General features: G+C 33.2%; 2 protein-coding genes across 2 annotated transcripts; both read right to left on the reverse strand.

Annotated features, from left to right (window-relative positions):
• LOC134710723 (uncharacterized) lies at positions 1 to 1,773 on the reverse strand. Its single transcript, XM_063571115.1, has one exon. It carries the CDS (start codon positions 1,771 to 1,773, stop codon positions 82 to 84), a length of 1,692 nt encoding a protein of 563 aa, XP_063427185.1. The 3' UTR covers positions 1 to 81.
• Positions 1,774 to 6,564: 4,791 nt separating this feature from the next.
• Positions 6,565 to 7,596, reverse strand: LOC134710724 (uncharacterized). Its single transcript, XM_063571116.1, has one exon. The coding sequence runs from the start codon at positions 7,594 to 7,596 to the stop codon at positions 6,565 to 6,567; it is 1,032 nt and encodes a 343-aa protein (XP_063427186.1).
• Positions 7,597 to 19,935: the final 12,339 nt, after the last annotated feature.

A 19,935-nucleotide genomic window follows, 5' to 3' on the forward strand; every position in this document is an offset into this window, starting at 1 on the left:
TGAAATTTTTTCTTTATATCGTTAAAAAACTGGATGTTCATAAGTTCACAGGTTTGATAGAATTTCGATTTGAAAAGAAGATTAAAATCCTGAAATGTTCACTTCAAACAACTTGGCTTCCTTGGTATTACTTCCCTCAGCCCTAGTACATCCTATGCAGAGTTGACCAGAAGAATTGAAGGCAAGAGAGTACGCACATAACAATCCTATATTATGAGTGTTGTAGAATGTCAAAAGATAACCTTGATTGTTAAGAATGTGTAAAATTGGATCATTTGGACTTTTTACAACCACATTGTCTTTAGGAGTTGCCACTATGTCATTCGGTTTGAATGGATGATCCTTATTGATGTCTGGATGGCCAGTATATTCATTTATCATATCCCCTCCTTGTCCTAAGACTACTAATTTTCCATGAATACTACGTGCATGATAATCTGCAACAAAAATATTTCCATTTCTGGTACTAATAATACACCTTGGGTAGTTTAAAAATATAGGTTGATTATTTTGGTCATGTTCATACACAGTCTCATGCTCTCCCTGCTCATTCATTACAAACACAGCACTTTTTCTTGGTTTGTCAGTTGCACCTCCTACAACTACTTTATTACCACTGGTAATGTGGATGACAATCGAAGTAAAAGGGGCAATATCATATACAGTATCTGTCAGTTTACCAGTGGTAGTTGTGAGTTGTTTTGGATTTGGTTCATTTGTCACTAAAAGGACATCATTTGATGAAAGTAGTGCTATACTATAGACCTCTATCTCAAATTGTGATATTTTGCTTAGTTTTGCTCCATCAGGTTTTACTTTTTGCAATATACCACTCCTAGTAGAACATAGCCAGTATGAATAGTCGAGGCATGGTCTAATTAAGGCTATAATTGGGAGGTCAGACTTGTATTCTTTGCTGACAACTAGAGATATATTTGGTTCCAAAGACAAATTTTCATCATCTTCTAAACATCCAATATTAGCTTGGGTTGTGTTTCCTGGAACAAATTTTGGTGACGAAATGTAACTTGGTTGAATTTGTTGCATTGGTATGTCAAGTGATTGCTCCATCTCATTGACCTCTCTAAAGAATTTGGAAGCATCGGTGATTTGAATGAATTCCTGGACTTCAGTGGTTTTGTCTTTAGTCTGTGTTTTGAACAAGAAGACAGCATTCAGATCAGACTTCAGCGACGAAATAGCATTTTCATGACTCTCAAACAGTTTATTACTGAGTTCATTGAAATGTTTGTCTACTTGTCCTTTTATAACTTTTTGATGATCAGTTATATCTGTTTTGACTTTTGAATGCTTTAGATTTTCCTCGTTTACGAGGTTTTGAAGCTTGCCTATTTGAAAAGCTGATTTAGCATTAATCTTTTGAATTTTACCTTGTTCTTCTTTGAGCCTCTGTATTTTCATATTGTACCCTTCGCTAATCTCAATTAAGTCATGGTGCTTATGATCTTTAGCAAAACAAGTTGGACACACAAGACAGTCGCATGTCTTACAAAAAAGACAGCAATGTTGTGATGAATGTTGATTACACTTAATATTGGTGAAATCAATTTCCTCTCGGTGTACTCCTATATCCTTGATGTCTAATGTTTTATGCTCTTGTGCATTTTTAAATTTAGAATGCACTTGTTCTTTACAGTGATTACACATTAGAATATTGCAGTCTATGCATTTCCATTTGATAGGTCTACCTGTTTCACATAAGTTACAACTAACAAGTACTTGGCCTTTTCTGACTGATTGTGAGGACGCCATTCTTGCAAGGTGTAGCACAGGTATTTTATTTCCTGGTTGGTATCTACCCGACAGAGTTTGTGTGTTTTGTGTGTAGATAATTCATAAAAATCAGAAACCTGCATTGGGTGCAGATATTTAAATACAAATTATCTCTTATCTGATATCAATAATTAAACATTGTATTTAACAGAGATTTGAAATTTACCTTTTACAATGAGGATACATGAGTGATTTAATTCAGATTCCTTGTTGTCATTTACCTTCATTAATCTTTAAATTTTTGGGCTGTTTTATATAGAGAATAGTTATTGTAATATTTTAACTAAACAAAACTGACGAAACGCGAGTCTGGCGTACTAAATTATAATCCTGGCACCTTTGATAACTATTGAAAGAAACTGTTCAATAATATAATTTAAAACTTTAGTGTTATCTACAAACGCAAATCTTTTTTTTTTTGCTGATATGCATTTCAATTCTTTTGGTGTTATCTTGATGAATGAAATGACCTCATTCATTAAATGATTTCTCCAAAACAGCAACAACCGTTGAGTTACGTACCAACCGTACCAGATACGTAGCAAATCAGGAAACCTCTAGTAGAAGAGTTATATTTTTTTGGTTTGAACACAATACATCGAAATAACCTAAAGCTGTAGAAGGTGAATTTTCACTTTAATATCTGTACAGCAGGCATATTACGGTTAACCATTTCAATTTTATAAAAAAAAAACTTACAGTGTGTGAATATCAGACATTGTGTTACATTTGAAAAAAAAATCGAAACCTTTTATAGTCCATATGTGAAAATACGAGTCTATTTTATTTACTTTACTTACATTACAAATAAATGAATTGTTCCTGACATACAATCAAATATAGATAATGATTTTGACAGGTATTACCGTGCTTTTTCTGAAGGCTTTGTCCTATCAAATAGCAATTGCTTAATTAGTGAACCGAATTGCAGGTTGAATTCATCTCCAATAACGGCACCAGTTGAGCAGTTAGTGGAGATAAATTGAGACTGTAATTTGGTAAACTCTCAGCAATTGTTATTCTAAAAGGGCAAAACATTTAGGATACAGACAGTAATTGGTTTCAAATTGGTGCAGCAAATGCTTGCATGTACTTGCAACTATCTAGGAGGTCAACACTGATAACAATATTCATAAGTACATAGTTTCTCGGTATGTACAGTCACCATTTTAATCACTTATGTTTCCTTAACCTGTATAACCTGTTTTAGACATAATTCAATTTATTTCTGTCTCGCCTGTCACATAATGCATTACACAGAAATTACAATCAAGCAGCTTTATTTTGAATATGAAGCTTTATATATCAGAGGATAGAAGACCTTAAGGTGTAATACCTTATAGATACTGGAAGATGTGGTGTGAGTGCCAATGAGACAATTCTCCATCTAAATAACAATTTGTAAAAGAAAAACTATTTGAGTTCAATATTTAACTCATCATATATACCTTAATTGACTTGCAATTTTATATTTGCGCCAGACGCGCGTTTCATCTATAAAAGTGACATCAGTAACGCTAGAATAAAAAAAAAGTGCAAAATAAAATACGAAGCTGAAGAGCATTGAGGACCAAAAATTCCCAAAAGTTTTGCCAAATACAGCCAAGTTTATTCAAAGTACGGTCTTATTTATATTATATTACAAAGTTTCCATCTGTTATATGTTTGTTGTCCTTGACATCATTTAAATGGTTCAGTGACTGCTTGAAAGAAAAATGTTTAGGTTTTTTTTTAGTCATGTTAATTTCTAACTTTCTGGTTTTACAAATAAAAGGATATCTATATTTGGTACATGAGTTCATTGCATGGTCTACATGTGTGTAAGACAGGCCTAGCGTTCAACTAACTATGGCCACATTTCACGGATCAGTGATCAAGGTTTCATGATAATGTTCATTTCTCAAATACTGTAAGCAGTAGGTCAAGCATGTTTGGTGTCGAGAATGATTAAACAGGACAGATCAGTCTGGTAGGTTTCATCTAATTTTGACCGTAAGTTTTCATTGGATCCTGGTAAATGTTAAGTTTCAGTAGTTGGGTTCTATTTCAAGATACTCTAAGCAATAGATTATTGATTTATGATGTATGGAATGATGGTAATAGTTATCAAAGGTACCATGTTTATAATTTAATACGCTAGCACGCGTTTCGTCTACATAACACTCATGAAATCAGTGACGCTAAGATAAAAATAGGTAAAGCAAAACATGTACAAAATTGAAGAGCATTAAGGACAAAAAATTCCATAAAGGTTTGCCAAATACGGCTAAGGTAATATATTCCTGCGGGGATAAGAAAATCCTTAGTTTTTCGAAAAATTCAAAGTTTTTGAAAACAGCAATTTAATAATAATGACCATATAATTTATTCATGTCAACAACCAACTGCTGACTACTGAGCTGGTGATACCCTCGGGACGAAACGTCCACAAGCATTGGCATCGACCCAGTGGTGTAAATAGTTATCAAAGGTACCAGGATTATAATTTAGGTCGCCAGACGCTCGTTTCGTCTACATAAGACTTATCAGTGACGCTCAGATTAAAATAGTTATAAAGCCAAAGAAGTACAAAGATGAAGAGCATTGAGGACCCAAAATTAAGGCTTACTTGTTTTGACAGATTTAATCTAACCTTGGACTTATTTACACCAGACGCGTGTTTCGTCTACAAAGACTCATCAGTGACGCTCGAATCCAAAAAGTTTTAAAATGCCAAATAAAGTCAGTACACAAGACATATGTCTGATAGACATAGACTCCCTGGAACTAACCTGAATCATAGCAATATTGACAACCATCTTTGGTTACTATGGTAACTGATTTGCAGTCGTATTCTAGAAGTTATTGATTACATAGACAAATGAATCATGAAAATAAGGTCAAGGTCAAATTAAACCTGCCAAACTCAGTATTGTGAGTAATATGATATTTATATTTGGTATTTGATTTCCTTGTATGGTCCTTGGACAACAGCTGTTATATTTCTGACTAAGAACAGGCATTTTCTTTAGAGGAAAATGGTGGATCAAACCTGTTTTGTTTACCTTTAAGGCTCCAATGGCATAGTTTAGCTTTCATGGTTATTTATCTCAAAAACTATACATGGTGCAATGGATCAACACTAACTTTTGCTTTAGTTGTAAGGAGTATATGTCTTTCTGTGATATTTCCCTTTTCCTTGACTCCAATTTAACTCTCAAGTGTCTATGTTCAAATTTAGGAAGGAATTGATTGGTTAGGAAAAAATAATATCTTACCTCCTATACATTTATAGGAACATAATTGGTTGAAAGTAACCGCGTGGAGACCGTATATATTCCATGTTATAGGTAAGTAGAGAGGCGGGGCTTATTTCAATACAAAAAACACCAATGGGAGTAGGTTCTTAATACTAACGGTTTTGAAGAGTTGAAAACTTATATAGGCCACTAGTCTTTATTCTGTGTGCTAGTAGTGACTTAATACGATATATATGGGCTCAGTAAATTCCATATGAGGTGTGAACTAATGATATCCACCTGTTACATCGGTAGGGTATTTAGCCTTGACCTTACTTTTAGTGGTCATTTAAGTACAAGCATGTATTTGGATTAAGTGTATCGCACAAAAATTATGTTCAAACGAATTGATTAAATGTGTATGAACCTATGCAACTTGTAAGTTTTATTAGACTAGTGAGTTAATCTAAATTCTATTATTTATTTCCTTAAAAAAGAAAATCAAATATTGTTGCAGACAAGACATTTTAATGCATCATTTCTTGATTCCACTTCATTTCTGGTGCATGATTTCTGTACAATTAAATTAAGTTGATCAAACTTTGTTTGTAGCTTCAACATATTAAGTAAGGTGCATCAAATCCCTGTATACTACATATCTGGCTCATAACTTTTGAAATTAAAATTTATGTAACCAAATTTGGTATACAATTGCATCTTGGGCTGGTAGTTTGTCATATAACAATACCAGGTCACTCTGACTTTGACTTTAACCCCAATGATAGTAAAACCTTGTCTGATTTGAGTTTTGTACATTACTTTAGTACCTGAGAGCTCGATTATGCAACTGAAACATTTGCAATAAAAAGTTGGGGTAAACAATATTCAAACTCCTTTAAATAGATAAAGTTTTGAGCGAATGAATAGGGAAGAAAGCAAAGAATACTAAGTTTAGAGTCGGACTGATATGTATGTATCAGTGTAAGCTGACACGTCATCCTATCAATAATTACCTTGTGAACTAGCACATTAATTTTCTCGCTCGATGTGTTGGTCCTAAAAAAAATCAGGTTTTATATTCATATCACAGTATCATGTTCTCATCCTAAATATGCAATTGATTTACCATTATGAAACTAAACTGCCATCCATTAATTCATAAAAAATGAAAAGAATCATCATCTTGTTTTAAAAAATCTGCACGTTGAACCACAAATCCATTATTTTGAACATTTGAAAATTGATAGTTATATTATTTTGCATGTCCTCTACATACCCCCTTAATTTGTTTTGATCACTTTTCCTCAAATAGAAAAAATAGAAAATGTGTATAAAGCTGCAGTTTTACTTCTGGCTTATAATTCAAAAACAAAAGTAGATAAGGTAAAACAAAACACTATTCGATATCAGACTTTTTGTTGTTCAAAATAAAAATACATTTATATATTTTGTTCTTTTAAAGTTTACTTTGTATAGTTAAAGGTTCATTTATTTTAAATTGTCCTGTTCCTGAATGTTCATAGATGGATCGAATATTCCTTTTGGAATAATATTAAAATCCAGAAATGTTCACTTCATACAACATGGCTTCAATAGTGATACTTCCTTCAGCCCTAATACTACCAATACACAGTTGTCCTGACGTATTGACGGCAATACAGCATGGATAGGATATTCCAATATTGTTAGTGTTGTAGTATGTTAATGGATACCCTTGGTTGTTCAGAATGTGTAAACAGTAATCATGAATACCTATTACAACCACATTGTCTTTAGGAGTTGCCACTATGTCAGTTGGTGTGAATGGTTGATCCTTATTGATATCTGGATGCCCATTATATTCATTAATTACACCACCTCCTTGTTCTAAGACTACTACTCTTCCACTTATAAGATCTGGATCACAATCTACCACATGTATAGTTCCATTTCTTGTACTGGTTATACTGCTTGGGTAGGTGAATATAGGTTTATTGTGTTGATCATGTTCATATACCGTCTCATGTTCTCCCTGTTTCTGCATTACAAAAACGGCACTTCTCCCTAGATTGCTACAGTAACCTCCTACAACTACTTTATTACCGCTGGTAATGTGGATGGTAATCGAAGCTAAAGGGGCAACATTATATACAGTTTCTGTCAGTTTACCAGTGAATAAAGAGAGTTGCTTTGGACTTGGTTCATCTGTCACTAACAGAACATAATTTGGTGAAAGTGCTGCTATGCCATATACCTGTATCTCATATTGTGACATTTTGTTCAGTTTGCCACCATTAGGTTTTACTTTTTGTAGTTGACTTTCATTTGTAGAACATATCCAGTATGAGTTATCAAGACATGGCCTAACAAGGCTGATGATTGGGAGTTCGGACTTGTATTCTTTGGTGACAACTAGAGATATATTTGGTTCCAAAGATAAATTGGCATCATCTTGTAAACATCCAATATTTGCTTGAGTTGTGATTCCTGGAACGAATTTTGATGAAGAAATGTAACTTGGTTGAATTTGTTGCATTGGCATGTCAAGGGATTGCTCCATCTCATTGACCTCTCTGAAGAATTTAGAAGCATCAGTGATTTGCATGAATTCATGGACTTCAGTGGTTTTATTTTTTATCTGTGTGTTGGACAAAGAGACAGCATTTAGATCAGACGTGTGTGACAAAAGGGCATTAGCATGACTCTGATCCAGTTTGTTAATTAGTTCTTTGAAATATTTTTTTACTTGTTTTTTTACAACTTTTTTATGTTCAGTTATATCTGTTCTAACTTGTAAATGCTTAAGATTTTCCTCATTTCCAAGATTCTGAAGCTGGCCTATTTGGATAGATGTTTTGTCATTACTACTTTGAATTTTATCCTGTCCGTCTTTCAACCTCTGTATTTTCATATTGTACCCTTCGCTAATCTCAATTAAGTCATGTTGCTTATGGTCTTTAGCAAAACAAGTTGGACACACAAGACAGTCGCATGTCTTACAAAAAAGGCAGCATGATTGTGATGAATGTTGATTACACTTAATATTGGTGAAATCAATTTCCTCTCCGTGCAATCCTATATCCTTTATGTCTATTGTTTTATGCTCATGTGCATTTTTGAATTTAGAATGTACTTGTTCTTTACAGTGATTACACATGAGAATATTGCAGTCTATGCATTTCCACTTGATAGGTCTATCTGTTTCACATAATTTACAACTAACAGTTACTTGTCCTTTTCTGGTTGATTGTGAGAGCGCCATTCTTGCAAGGCGTAACACAGGTATTTTATTTCCTGGTTGGCCTCTACCCGACAGGATTTGTGCGTTTTGTGTGTAGATAATTTATAAAAATCATAAACCTTCATGCAGTGTAGATTTAAATACAAATAATCTCTTATCTGATATCAATAATTATACAATGTATTTAACAGAGATTTAAAATTTACCTTTTACAATGAGGATACACGAGGGATTTCATTTAGAGCTCTTGTTGTCATTTATCTTTATTGACCTTTAAATTTCAGGTCTGGTTTGTTTTATAGATAATAGTTGTTGTAATATTTTAACCCAAAACAAAACAATCAACAGAAAAAGTTCCATAAAAAGAACATATAAAAATGTAAACATACAACATTATTGAGTAAAAAATGATCTACAAGAATGTCAAAACGCCAAAATGACAATCTTAACTTTTTGTGATACTCGCGTTTAGCATTTAGTTTAAAAATTGTCCATATAAAAACAATTTGACAGTTGATTTCTATTGATTTGATTTGTTTGAGCATTTGAATTTCCCATTTGTAAAAGGACTTTCCGTTTTAAAGTTTCCTTGGTGTCGGTATTTTAACTATTATTTACTGTCTTCGTGATCAGTAAAGCAGACTAGAGTGTCATGATACATTTCTGTGTGTGTACTCTTTGAGCAAAATTAAGCAGATTGAAAGAAACTGTAACAGAAGGTCAGAAGACTATTTTATGTATAAAATTTTTGTAAGATGAACATGTCTTTCTGGTAGGTTAAAATACTGTCATGTGTCTCATTGACACTCATACCACGTCTTATTTATATCATTTAACATTGAACATTTAATATTGATCTAAATGTTGCAAGTCAGTTTACATATAATGCAATCATGGTCATTTAACAAAAGAGACATTTCAACGTGTGTACTTGCTTTTTTACGCCCAAGCAACTGAAAGTTGGGGGTTATATTGTTTACCCTTTGTCCGTCTGTCCCATTATGGGTATAGTTATTCCAGATATTAACTCATCCTACAGTTAGTATATAGCTACTTCAGAGTTGAGTGCGGGGACTTCAATTTGTCTAGTGTATTGTTTTTTTTCAGTGTTTATAGACATTGGCCTGTGAGTGGTACACATGCAAATGTGGGGCTGTATACCAATAATAATAGCAACAATACAAATTGACATGTATAGCTGAAAAAAGGTCTTGACATCTACACAATATGTCTAGGCCATGTGTAAATTTACAACAAATCTTTCATGAATTATTTCGATTCTAAAGGAAAATTACTGTCATTAAAAAAGCGAAGGTGTGAATGCCGTGTGTATGGCTGTTACTTTTCACTCCCTGTTAGTTAAAGCTTAAACATTCTAATAAATCTGCAGACTGCCTGAATTATTTCGTAATCATGACTGGTAGAAAATAAGTGCTTTAATTTAATTCTTTGATTTCTCAAACCCAACATTTGCCATTTTTAATTTACATATTTTTCTCGTTAGCTACCATCAAATCCGAGGTTGACATTTCGGTACCAAGGAGCCTCTTATTTTTATAATAAATCCGATTAAGAATAATAGTTCCGTTGTCGATTTTTAAAACAATAAAATCGGCAAAGCGTTTGCCAATAGGTTCCGATACATGTGGATTTACGTGGGAGGTATATTGTAACATACGTTATTATGTGTATCTCTGAGTCTGTGCTTAGTATAGATATATCGAGAATTTTATCACGGTGTTGTTTACAAAGCAAAAGAAGCACGTCATATTAGAATTGATAATAGACTATCAAAGATCTGATGGGTCTAAAGACTCTAGATCAGGCAATCAAATGGATAACAACTGTCGAATTCCAATTGGTATAGGCATTTTCTTATGTTTTGATTGAACCTGCTCGTTTAGCTAGCTAAACCTCTCTTTTTAAAATTCCAGCTTATTATTATTCAGTCTAGAACCACAGCATTGTTTATGTTCATATCAGATTATCATGTACTCGTCAGAATACTCTTTAAATATTGCCACTAGATATAAAAACAGCTATCCATTCATAAAAAGTTAAAATGATCAACAAATTGACAGTAATGATGTTTTGCATGTCTTTTACACACCACTTTATCATGTTTTATCCTGTTGCCACCACAGATGAAATATTTTTTTTTTTTTAAATGAGTAAACCTGCTGATTTTATACTGGCTTATATCAAAAGCAAAAGCAGTTGAGACAAAACAAAATGACAACTTAATCCTTGTTCAAAATTAAAATAAAAATCTTAAATGTCCTTTTATAATTTTCTTTGTTAATATTCGTAATAAAAGGTTAACTTCTTTTTTTTTAAATTCTGGTACTGAATGTTCACAGGTTCCATAAATATTTGTTTGAAATGATATTAAAATCCAGAAATATTCACTTCATACAACTTTGCCTCATTGGTAGTTCTCCCTTTTGCCCTACTACAACCGATGCAGAGTTGTCCAGAAGTATTGGAGGCAAGAGAGTATTGATGGAATATGCCAATGTTATTTGTGTTATAGTATGTTGTTGGGTAACCTTGGTTATTTAGAATGTTTAAAACTGGATCGTTTTGACTTTTTACAACCACATTATCTTTAAGAGTTGCTACTATGTCCCACGGTTTGAATGGATGATCATTATTGATATCTGGATGGCCAGTATAAACATTTGCTATATCACCTCCTTGTTCTAAGACTACTTCTCTTCCTCTACTACCTGGAAAATAATCTCCAACTTATATATTTCTGTGTATTGTACTTATGCTGTTTGGGTAATAAAATATTGGTTGATTATGTCGATCACGTTCCTTTACAGTTTCAAGTTCTCCCATTTCATTCATTACAAACACAGCTCTTCTCCCTTGTTGACCACTGCTACCTCCTACAACTACTTTATGACCACTTGTAATGTGGATGGCAATAGCAACTAAAGGGCCAACATTATATACAGTATCTGTCAGTTTACCAGTGGTAATAGTAAGATGTTTTAGTCTTGTTTCCCTGTGAATAATAGAACACCATCTGAGTAAATAACTGCTATACCATAGAACTTTATCTCACATTGTGATATTTTGCAAAGTTTAGCCCACAGGCACTTGTCTCAGAAAATTACCTATATACCTTAATATTATATTAAGGTATATAGGTAAAAAAATTTTCTGAGACAAGTGCCTGTGATTTAGCCCCGTCAGGTTTTACCTTTTGTAACAAACTTTCTATAGTATCACATATCCAGCATGAATTACCAACACATGATCTAATAAAGACCTGGGAGCTCAGACAGGTATTCTTTACTGATAACAAGAGAAATATTTGATTCAATGAACAAATTTTCATCATCTTCTAAAGATCAAATATTAGTTTGGGCGATGTTCCCTGAAACAAGTTTTTGTGAAAAAATGTGACTTGATTGAATTTGTTGTATTGGTATGCCAAGAGATTGCTTTAACTCGTTTATCTCTCTGAAAAATAATGAAGCGTCAGTGATTTGAATGAAATCTTGGACTTCACTGGTTTTGTCTTTTGTCTGTGTACTGAATAAGATAACAGCATTGAGAGGTCAGACTTGAGTGATAAAAGAGCATTTTCATGACCCTGGTCCAGTTTATTAATGAGTTCGTTGAAATATTTTTCTACTTGTTCTTAAACAACTTTTTTATGATTCAATTATTTCTGTTCTGATTCTTGAATGCTGTAGAGTTTTCTCCTTTACAAGATTTTGAACCTGGCCTATTTGGATCGCTGATTTAGCATTACTGCTTTTAGTTTTGCCTTGCACTTCTTTTAGACTCTATATTTTGATATTGTACCCTTCACTTATCTCAATTAAGTCATGCTTCTTATGATCTTTGGCAAAACACGTTGGATAAACAAGACAATCATATGTCTTACAAAAAAGACAGCAACATTGTAATGAATGTTGTAAACACTTAATATTGGTGAAATCAATTATCTCTCTATGCACTCCTTATATCCTTTTTGTCTTCTGGTTTATGCTCCTGTGCATTTTTAACTTTAAAATGTACTTGTTCTCTACAGTGATTGCACATGAGAATATTGCAGTCCATGCATTTCCACTTGATAAGTCTAGCTGTTTCACACAACTTACAATTAAAAGGTACTTGTCCTTTTCTGATTGATTTAGAAAATGCCATTATTAAAACATTACTCAGAGTGTTCTGGTTCCTGATTTTTCTGCCTAGGTGGCAGGGTCGAAGGTTAGTGGATAGATAAATTGTTTCTTACATGAAGTGTAAACATTCAAATACAACTTATCTGATATAACTGTATATAACTGTATTTAAAATTTACAGTTTTATAATGATGATTTATCTGATCTTTTCTTTTTATTTATCACCAATGCATTTTAAATTTTCAGAGGATATCAGAGACTTGAAAAAAATAATAGAAAATTTGTCAAAAATAAAACTAGAAACTCTTAAGAGCCCGTGTCGCTCACTTTGGTCTATGTGCATATTAAACAAAGGACACAGATGGATTCATGACAAAATTGTGTTTTGGTGATGGTGATGTGTTTGAAGATCTTACATTACTGAACATTCTTGCTTCTTACAATTATCTCAGTTCATAATGAACCTGGCCCATTAGTTACAGAGGAATATTTTGTTAAAATTTACAAAAATTTACAAAATTTACAAAATCATTAAGAATAGACTATAAAGGGCAATAACTCCTCAATCGCGTAGTGGAATTAACTATTTTTGGATTCTCATAAATTCTACCTATAACTTTTGGACTAGTTTAAATATCGGTCTATTTCTGCAATTTGTTCTTACATACTTTTGATTTTTTAACTCTGTATGCTTACATTGCCTATGTAAATTTTAAAACTGTATGCACATGGAACGACAAATTTATGTGATATATACAAATTTTATGACGTCAGACACTCTAGTCAATCCATGTGTTCGTAGATAGATGTTTTTGTGTTCTGTTGGATTGTCCCTTTTGGGATTGTTATGCGATGATGACTGATGTACCCATGTTTTGACTATTTTATTAATTGTGACTGTTTGTTTGGCGCATCATGTAAATATAGCGGAATTTGATGGGACTGTTATTAAAGAGAGGGAGTTGGCGCTATGGAACCAGGTTTGATCCACCATTTTCTACATTTGAAAATGCCTGTACCAAGTCAGGAATATGACAGTTCTTGTCTATTCGTTTTTAATGCGTTTTGTTATTTGATTTTGCCATGTGATTATGGACTTTCCGTATTGATTTTCCTCTGAGTCCAGTATTTTTGTGATTTTACTTTTTCCTAAAGGGGAAAACTGACCTTTTTGGTCATGTTGACTTATTTGTAGATCTTAATTTGTTGAACATTATTGCTGTTAACAGTCTATCTCTATCTATAATAATATTCAAATAATAACCAAAGACAGCAAAATTTCCTTTACAATTTCCATTTCAAGGGCAGCAAACCAACAACCAGTTGATGGATTCATCTGACAATTTCAGGGCAGATAGGTCTTTACCTGATAAACAATTTTACACCATGTCAGATTTGCTGTAAACGCTTTGATTTCAGAGTTATAAGCCAAAATCTACATTTTACCCCTATGTTTTATTTTTTTATTTTTTACAAGGCAACTATCTGACAGTTGAAAACTGACCACGGTATCCATGTGTCCATAGTTTCCCGTTATTTACAGCCACCCTTTCAATCACAGATATTTCCTTAGCTTTATAACATATTTTAGTTATATGTAGACGAAACGCGCGTCTGGCGTATAAAATTATAATCCTGGTACTTTTGATACCTATTTACACCACTGGGTCGATGCCACTGCTGGTCGACGTTTTGTTCCCTAGGGTATCACCAGCCCAGTAGTCAGCACTTCGGAGTTGACATGAATATCAATTATATGGTCATTTTTATAAATTTTCTGTCTATAAAATTTTGAATTTTTCGAAAAACTAAGGATTTTCTTTCCCCAAGAGTAGATTACCTTAGCCGTATTTGGCACAACTTTTTGGAATTTTGGGTTCTCAATGCTCTTCAACTTTGTATTTATTTGGCTTTTTTAACTATTTTGATCTGAGCGTCACTGGTGAGTCTTATGTAGACGAAACGCGCGTCTGGCGTATAGATTATAATCCTGGTACTTTTGATAACTAATTATAATTCTGTTTCTGTCTCGCCTGTCACAGAATGCTTTATGTAGGAATTACAATCCAGCAGCTTTGTTGTATGACTACCAATGAGACAGCTCTCCATCCAATTTTCAATTTGTAAAAGAATAAGAGTGCACACACTGAATGTATAGCCTTCTTTACTAATCATTGATATTATGTTGATAGTCCTAAATACAAAGCTTTATTTCAACTGGCACATAAACTGAATTAACCAAGAAAACTAAACATTGACCAATGAACCATGATAATGAGGTCAAGGTCAGATGAACCATGCCAGTCAGACATGTTAAACTAACTATTTTTCCATACAACAAATATAGTTTACCTATTGTTTATAGTTCAAACAGACCAAAACACAAAAACGCTGAGCAATAAACCGTGAAAATGAGGTCAGATGACACCTGCCAGTTGGACATGTACACCTTACAGTTCTTCCATACACCGAATGTACTAGACATATTGCTTAAAGTATCCGAGATATGGACTTGACCACCAAAAACTAACCGTGTTCACAGATCCCTGAAATGAGGTCGAGGTCAAGTGAAAACTGTCTAACGGGCATGAGGAACTTGCAAGGTACGCATATACCAAATATAGTGATTATATTAAGAGAGAATTTAACATTACAAAAAATCTTAACTTTTTTTCAAGTAGTCACTGAACCATTTTAAAAACAGACCAAGGCCATTGGACATATTACTGACGGAAAATTCGTAAAATGAGGCATCCATATACAAAGTATGAAGCATGCATGTCTTCCACCTTAATAAATATGAAGCTTTTAAGTAGTTAGCTAACACCGCCGCCGCCGGATCACTATCCCTATGTCGAGCTTTCTGCAACAAATGTTGCAGTCTCGACAAAAATCATTAAAAGTTCAATAAATAAACTTATCATAGATACCATGAATTGTGCAATTTTATATTTTCACCAGACACTCGTTTATTCTACAAAAGACTCATCAGTGACGCTCGACTGAAAAATGTTGTCATTTTAGTGTCAAATTTAACATGGCCATAAAAGCGGGAGGTTTGGCTAGCCACAAAAACAGGTTCAACCCACCATTATTTTTTTCTTAAAATGTCCTGTACCAAGTCAAGAAAAGGGCAATGTTATCTTATAATTCGTTTTCCCGTGTGTTGCGTTGTCTTTTGTGTTGTTTTTTTGTTGCACTTTAGTGTTTCTGTTGTTTTGTTGTTTCCCTCTTATATTTGATGTGTTTCCCTCAGTTTTAGTTTGAAACCTGGATTTGATTTCCCCTCAATCGATTTATGACATTTGAATAGCGATATACTAGAACTACTGGTGCTTTTATTAAAGGCCAAATAAAGAACGTAAATGAAGTTGTTTACATTGTCAACATGTGTGTAAGACATGGTTCAACTGACCTTGACCGCATTTCATGTATCAGTTATCAAGTTTACATGATTATGTCCATTTGGCAGATGCTGTAAGCAGTGGGTCAACTATAGTTGGTGTATAGAATGATTGAAAGGGACGTGTCAGTCTAACAGGCTTCATCTTACTGTGAATTTTCATTGGATTATTGTTAATATCAAGTTTCAATAGTTGGATTCTATTTTAATATATAGATCTTAGCAATAGTTTAATCAAATCTGAAGTACGGTATAATGATAAGGTGTATATTTTTTATGGTAGTTTTAATCTGACCTTGACCTTATTTTCATGATTCATTGGCCAAAGTTCAGTTTTATGGTTAAATCTATTTCCTTGTTTCTATATGCATTAAGATCAAATGTATTGTACGATTGAATAATTGTGCTGGTAGTTTGTCATACATCACATCCAGTTCACTCTGACTTTGACTTCGACCCAAATGATAGTAAAACCTTGTCTGATTTGAATTCTGCATAGAACTTTAGTACACTAAAAATTTGGTTGCACAATCTTGTAATGCTGATGCAACTAAAAAAACTGGCAATACGTAATTTAGTTTTATAAGCAATATTTCAAAATTATTATATTAATAAGTAAAAATATGGATTATGATTATGGACTTTCCGAATTGAGTTTCCTCTAGGTTCAGTATTTTTGTGATTTCACTTTTTATAGGAGAGAGCAAAGACAAGCCGACTCGTATTCGGATTGATGCGACACAATGTACGTGTATGTTGGCGTGTTTTCCTGTCGATAATCACTGATTAGCATGTTGAAACTCCACTTTGTAAGTCAGTATAGAACACAGTTCATATGAGATAATCATGATCTCATCAAAATATGCTTTAAGTGTTGGCACTTGAAATAAAAAAGATATCTATTCATAAGAAGTGAGATAATGATTAACTTGTTAAAAATCTTTACCTATAACCACAAAGCCAGTTGATATATAAATTGACAGTAATAATGTTTTGCATGTCTTTTACACTACACCACTTTATTTGGTTTTAATCACATTGCCAACACCGGTGAAATACAAAAGACAGAGACAAATAATACATAATAATTGTATTATATGTCTCTGCAAAAGATGATGACTATACCTGAAGATTTTTTACTGGCTTATATCTCAAAAGCAAAAGCAGCTGATAAAATATATAACAAATTGATAACATAATACTTGTCTTTTTCCTGTTTAAAATTATTTTTGTTAATAGTGCTTATAAAAAGTTATTTCATCATTTATACAATATTGCCAGAAATGAATAATCAACTCTCATTTGTTCCATGTCTGCATTGTGTTCTGATTCTTGGTAAATATTTTTATGGTAAATCAACTCATTTTTGATGTGATGTTCTAATCTTATTTGAATTGTCTGTTGTTTATAATGTATATTTTCTTTGGTAAATAAACTCATCATAGAAACCAGGACTAAATTTAGTATATACGACAGACACGCGTTTCGTCTACAAAAAACTCATCAGTGACGCTAGAATCCAAAACAGTTTAAAGGACCAAATAAAGTAGGAAGTTGGAGTTGAAATAAGAGTTATAATCGCTATTTTGTGCATTTTTCCTTTGGTATTTTTATGTGATAATTTTTTATATCATGCAACTCGCTTGAGATGGAAAATTATCGCTAGAAAGTAAGAAGACACGTGGCGTTGTTAATGAAATTGACATGAAATTGACAACATCGTCATAGGTAAAATAGCGATAAACAGATTATCATTTGTCATCTCAACTCGATTGCATTTATCGCTTTCGTCGTACCGGCTCAAGAGAGAATATCAATCTCGTTGAGATGATCAACGATAATCTATAAGTCTTTTATATAATAGGGAAATGTGTGTTAAGACCCGAGTAAACATTGAACATGATACCTTCTAGCAAATTTCTTTGACCTGACAATTAAACCCATCCTGGTGTAAATATACTCTTAATACCTGGATTGAAATTTCATATTAACGCCAGAGGCGCGTTTCGTCTACAAAAGACTCAATAAAGCCATGAGAAAAAAACTAAAAGCAATCACATAATTAATTACACATTATCAAAATTAATTGTTAAACAAAAACAACATCATACAGAAACTTTGTGAATACATGCATGTGAAACATTTGAAAATGAGCGTTCCCTTCAATTCTACCTCACCTACTTTGAGATGTTTTAATAGTTGCTGGTGGTACCCTAATGTATCGGATGTAACTGTCTGAAGATCACCGCCCTAATGTTTCTATCAAGTGATCTTCTAAATTTGCCTTATCAGCACTAGTAGCAGTCCCAATTCTAAAACTTTGACCATTTTAAGGACTTAAGTTGAAGCTTCATATATCATTAATTTTCCAATACAGGTGAGGACATATTGTCTCTCCAGAGGTTTCTTATCAATGGTTATGAAAAGTGGATCAGTTTGATTGATAGGAGAAAATTCCTTCCTTACTTGTGTATATATTTTAACAAAATTTTGGTTCTATGATACTCCTAAAAGGCACCCAGGTTAATTTACTAAGAAACGAAAGACAAAGGAATCCAAATGCCTCAACTAGTCACTAATTAACAAGACATGTATATCACGGTGGGTATGGTTGTCATGCGAGAGGACGTTCTGTGCTGGTGATTTGGTCCTGTTCTGTGCTGGTGGATTGGTTTACATTGTATCAGAACGGCAATAAAACGACTGTTTTGTTGCTTAATTTTTCTCTGATGCGTCATAAGAACCATGCAAAGTATATTACAACAATTTATATTAGAAAAGTCGTGCAAGTTCGTTAAACAGAATTGTTCTGACGCTGGGCTGGTGATAAGAAAAACGGTCCTGGTTCTGTGCTCCTATGTCCTGGTTCTGTGCCTTTATATTTTAGTTAAAAGTGGCATATATTCAAGATCATTGATGCTGTACTGTTATTGACTAATTAACTGTTGTCTGCTTTCTTGAAATTGACATTGTTGTGAATGAGTTTACTGTTATTATGAGAGAAAAAATACCCCTATTTTTTATTTTTTTTAAAAGTTGACTGTAATCTGATTTTTTGGCCTGGTAATGGAACCCTTCTTGCCCCCTTTTAAGATAAGAAAATATGTTAACGATTTTCGGGATTACGATCATTTTTGCAAGATCACCAAAATACGTTGTAATTTATACAATACTTATATAAAGTAGATTATGTGGTATATTTGTTGTCAATGGACAAATTCCCATAAGAAACCAAAGGAAGTATGTGTTAACAACCATGCGTCATCGTACGACCTTCAACAATAACCCATAAAATAAAAATGTAAAAGGTTTTGCATAAAAATGGAGAGCAAAAATATAGAACAAAGGACTTTCTGAGCGTTTGAATCATATGTCTTTAGCAGCTTAAAACACATTTGTTTGTGAACAATTGAGTGCTGACTATAAGAATGACAATAGTATTGCGGGTTTGTTCGGGTTTTTTTTGGGGGGGAGGGGGATAAGTTTGAGCGAGCTTATAGTGAAAGTTTTAAGCTTGGAATAGTTTCCCGTAAGATTTAAAAGTTGTATTTTAAAAGAAAAATGTATCTTATAGCTATTAAGAATCACTTGCTGTATCTGTAATATTTTTTCAACATAATATTTTTGTCTGAACGGTTATCAGGTATTTTTATTCGAAAGTTCGATAGAACACTAAAAAAAAATCACTATTTTATTTTTCAAAGGGCAGACTAGAATATGTCAGAGAATGAAGAAGAGGCACTTGTCTCAAAAAAAAATAATATACCTATATACCTTAATATAACGCAAGGTACTTAACTAATTTTTTTGAAAAATGACACCCAGTCCCGAAACCCCGTTGTTTTTTATTTCTCGGTTGTCAAACCCACTTAAACTTGATATGCCGTAAATCTAAATTGATTTATCTACACAATGGTATATGACACGACTATCATTGTTGTCGGGATCATTAGTAGCAGGTCTCAGAAATTGGTCAACGGGATGTTTTTTTTTTGCATTCGTCTGAAGCTTTGGCAACACCCAATCCGCATGTAATTTTATACTGGTTTCTCATTGGTCAATCGTCTGGCTAAAAATAAATGTGGGAAATTTTGGTTAATTTATAGCTCTACATTAGTGTCGTTGTGTACACGTGTGTTTCATTACAAACTTATT

Source organism: Mytilus trossulus, chromosome 3 (genome assembly GCF_036588685.1).
Source record: "Mytilus trossulus isolate FHL-02 chromosome 3, PNRI_Mtr1.1.1.hap1, whole genome shotgun sequence".
In the NCBI taxonomy this organism is placed as follows: Eukaryota; Metazoa; Mollusca; class Bivalvia; order Mytilida; family Mytilidae; genus Mytilus; species Mytilus trossulus.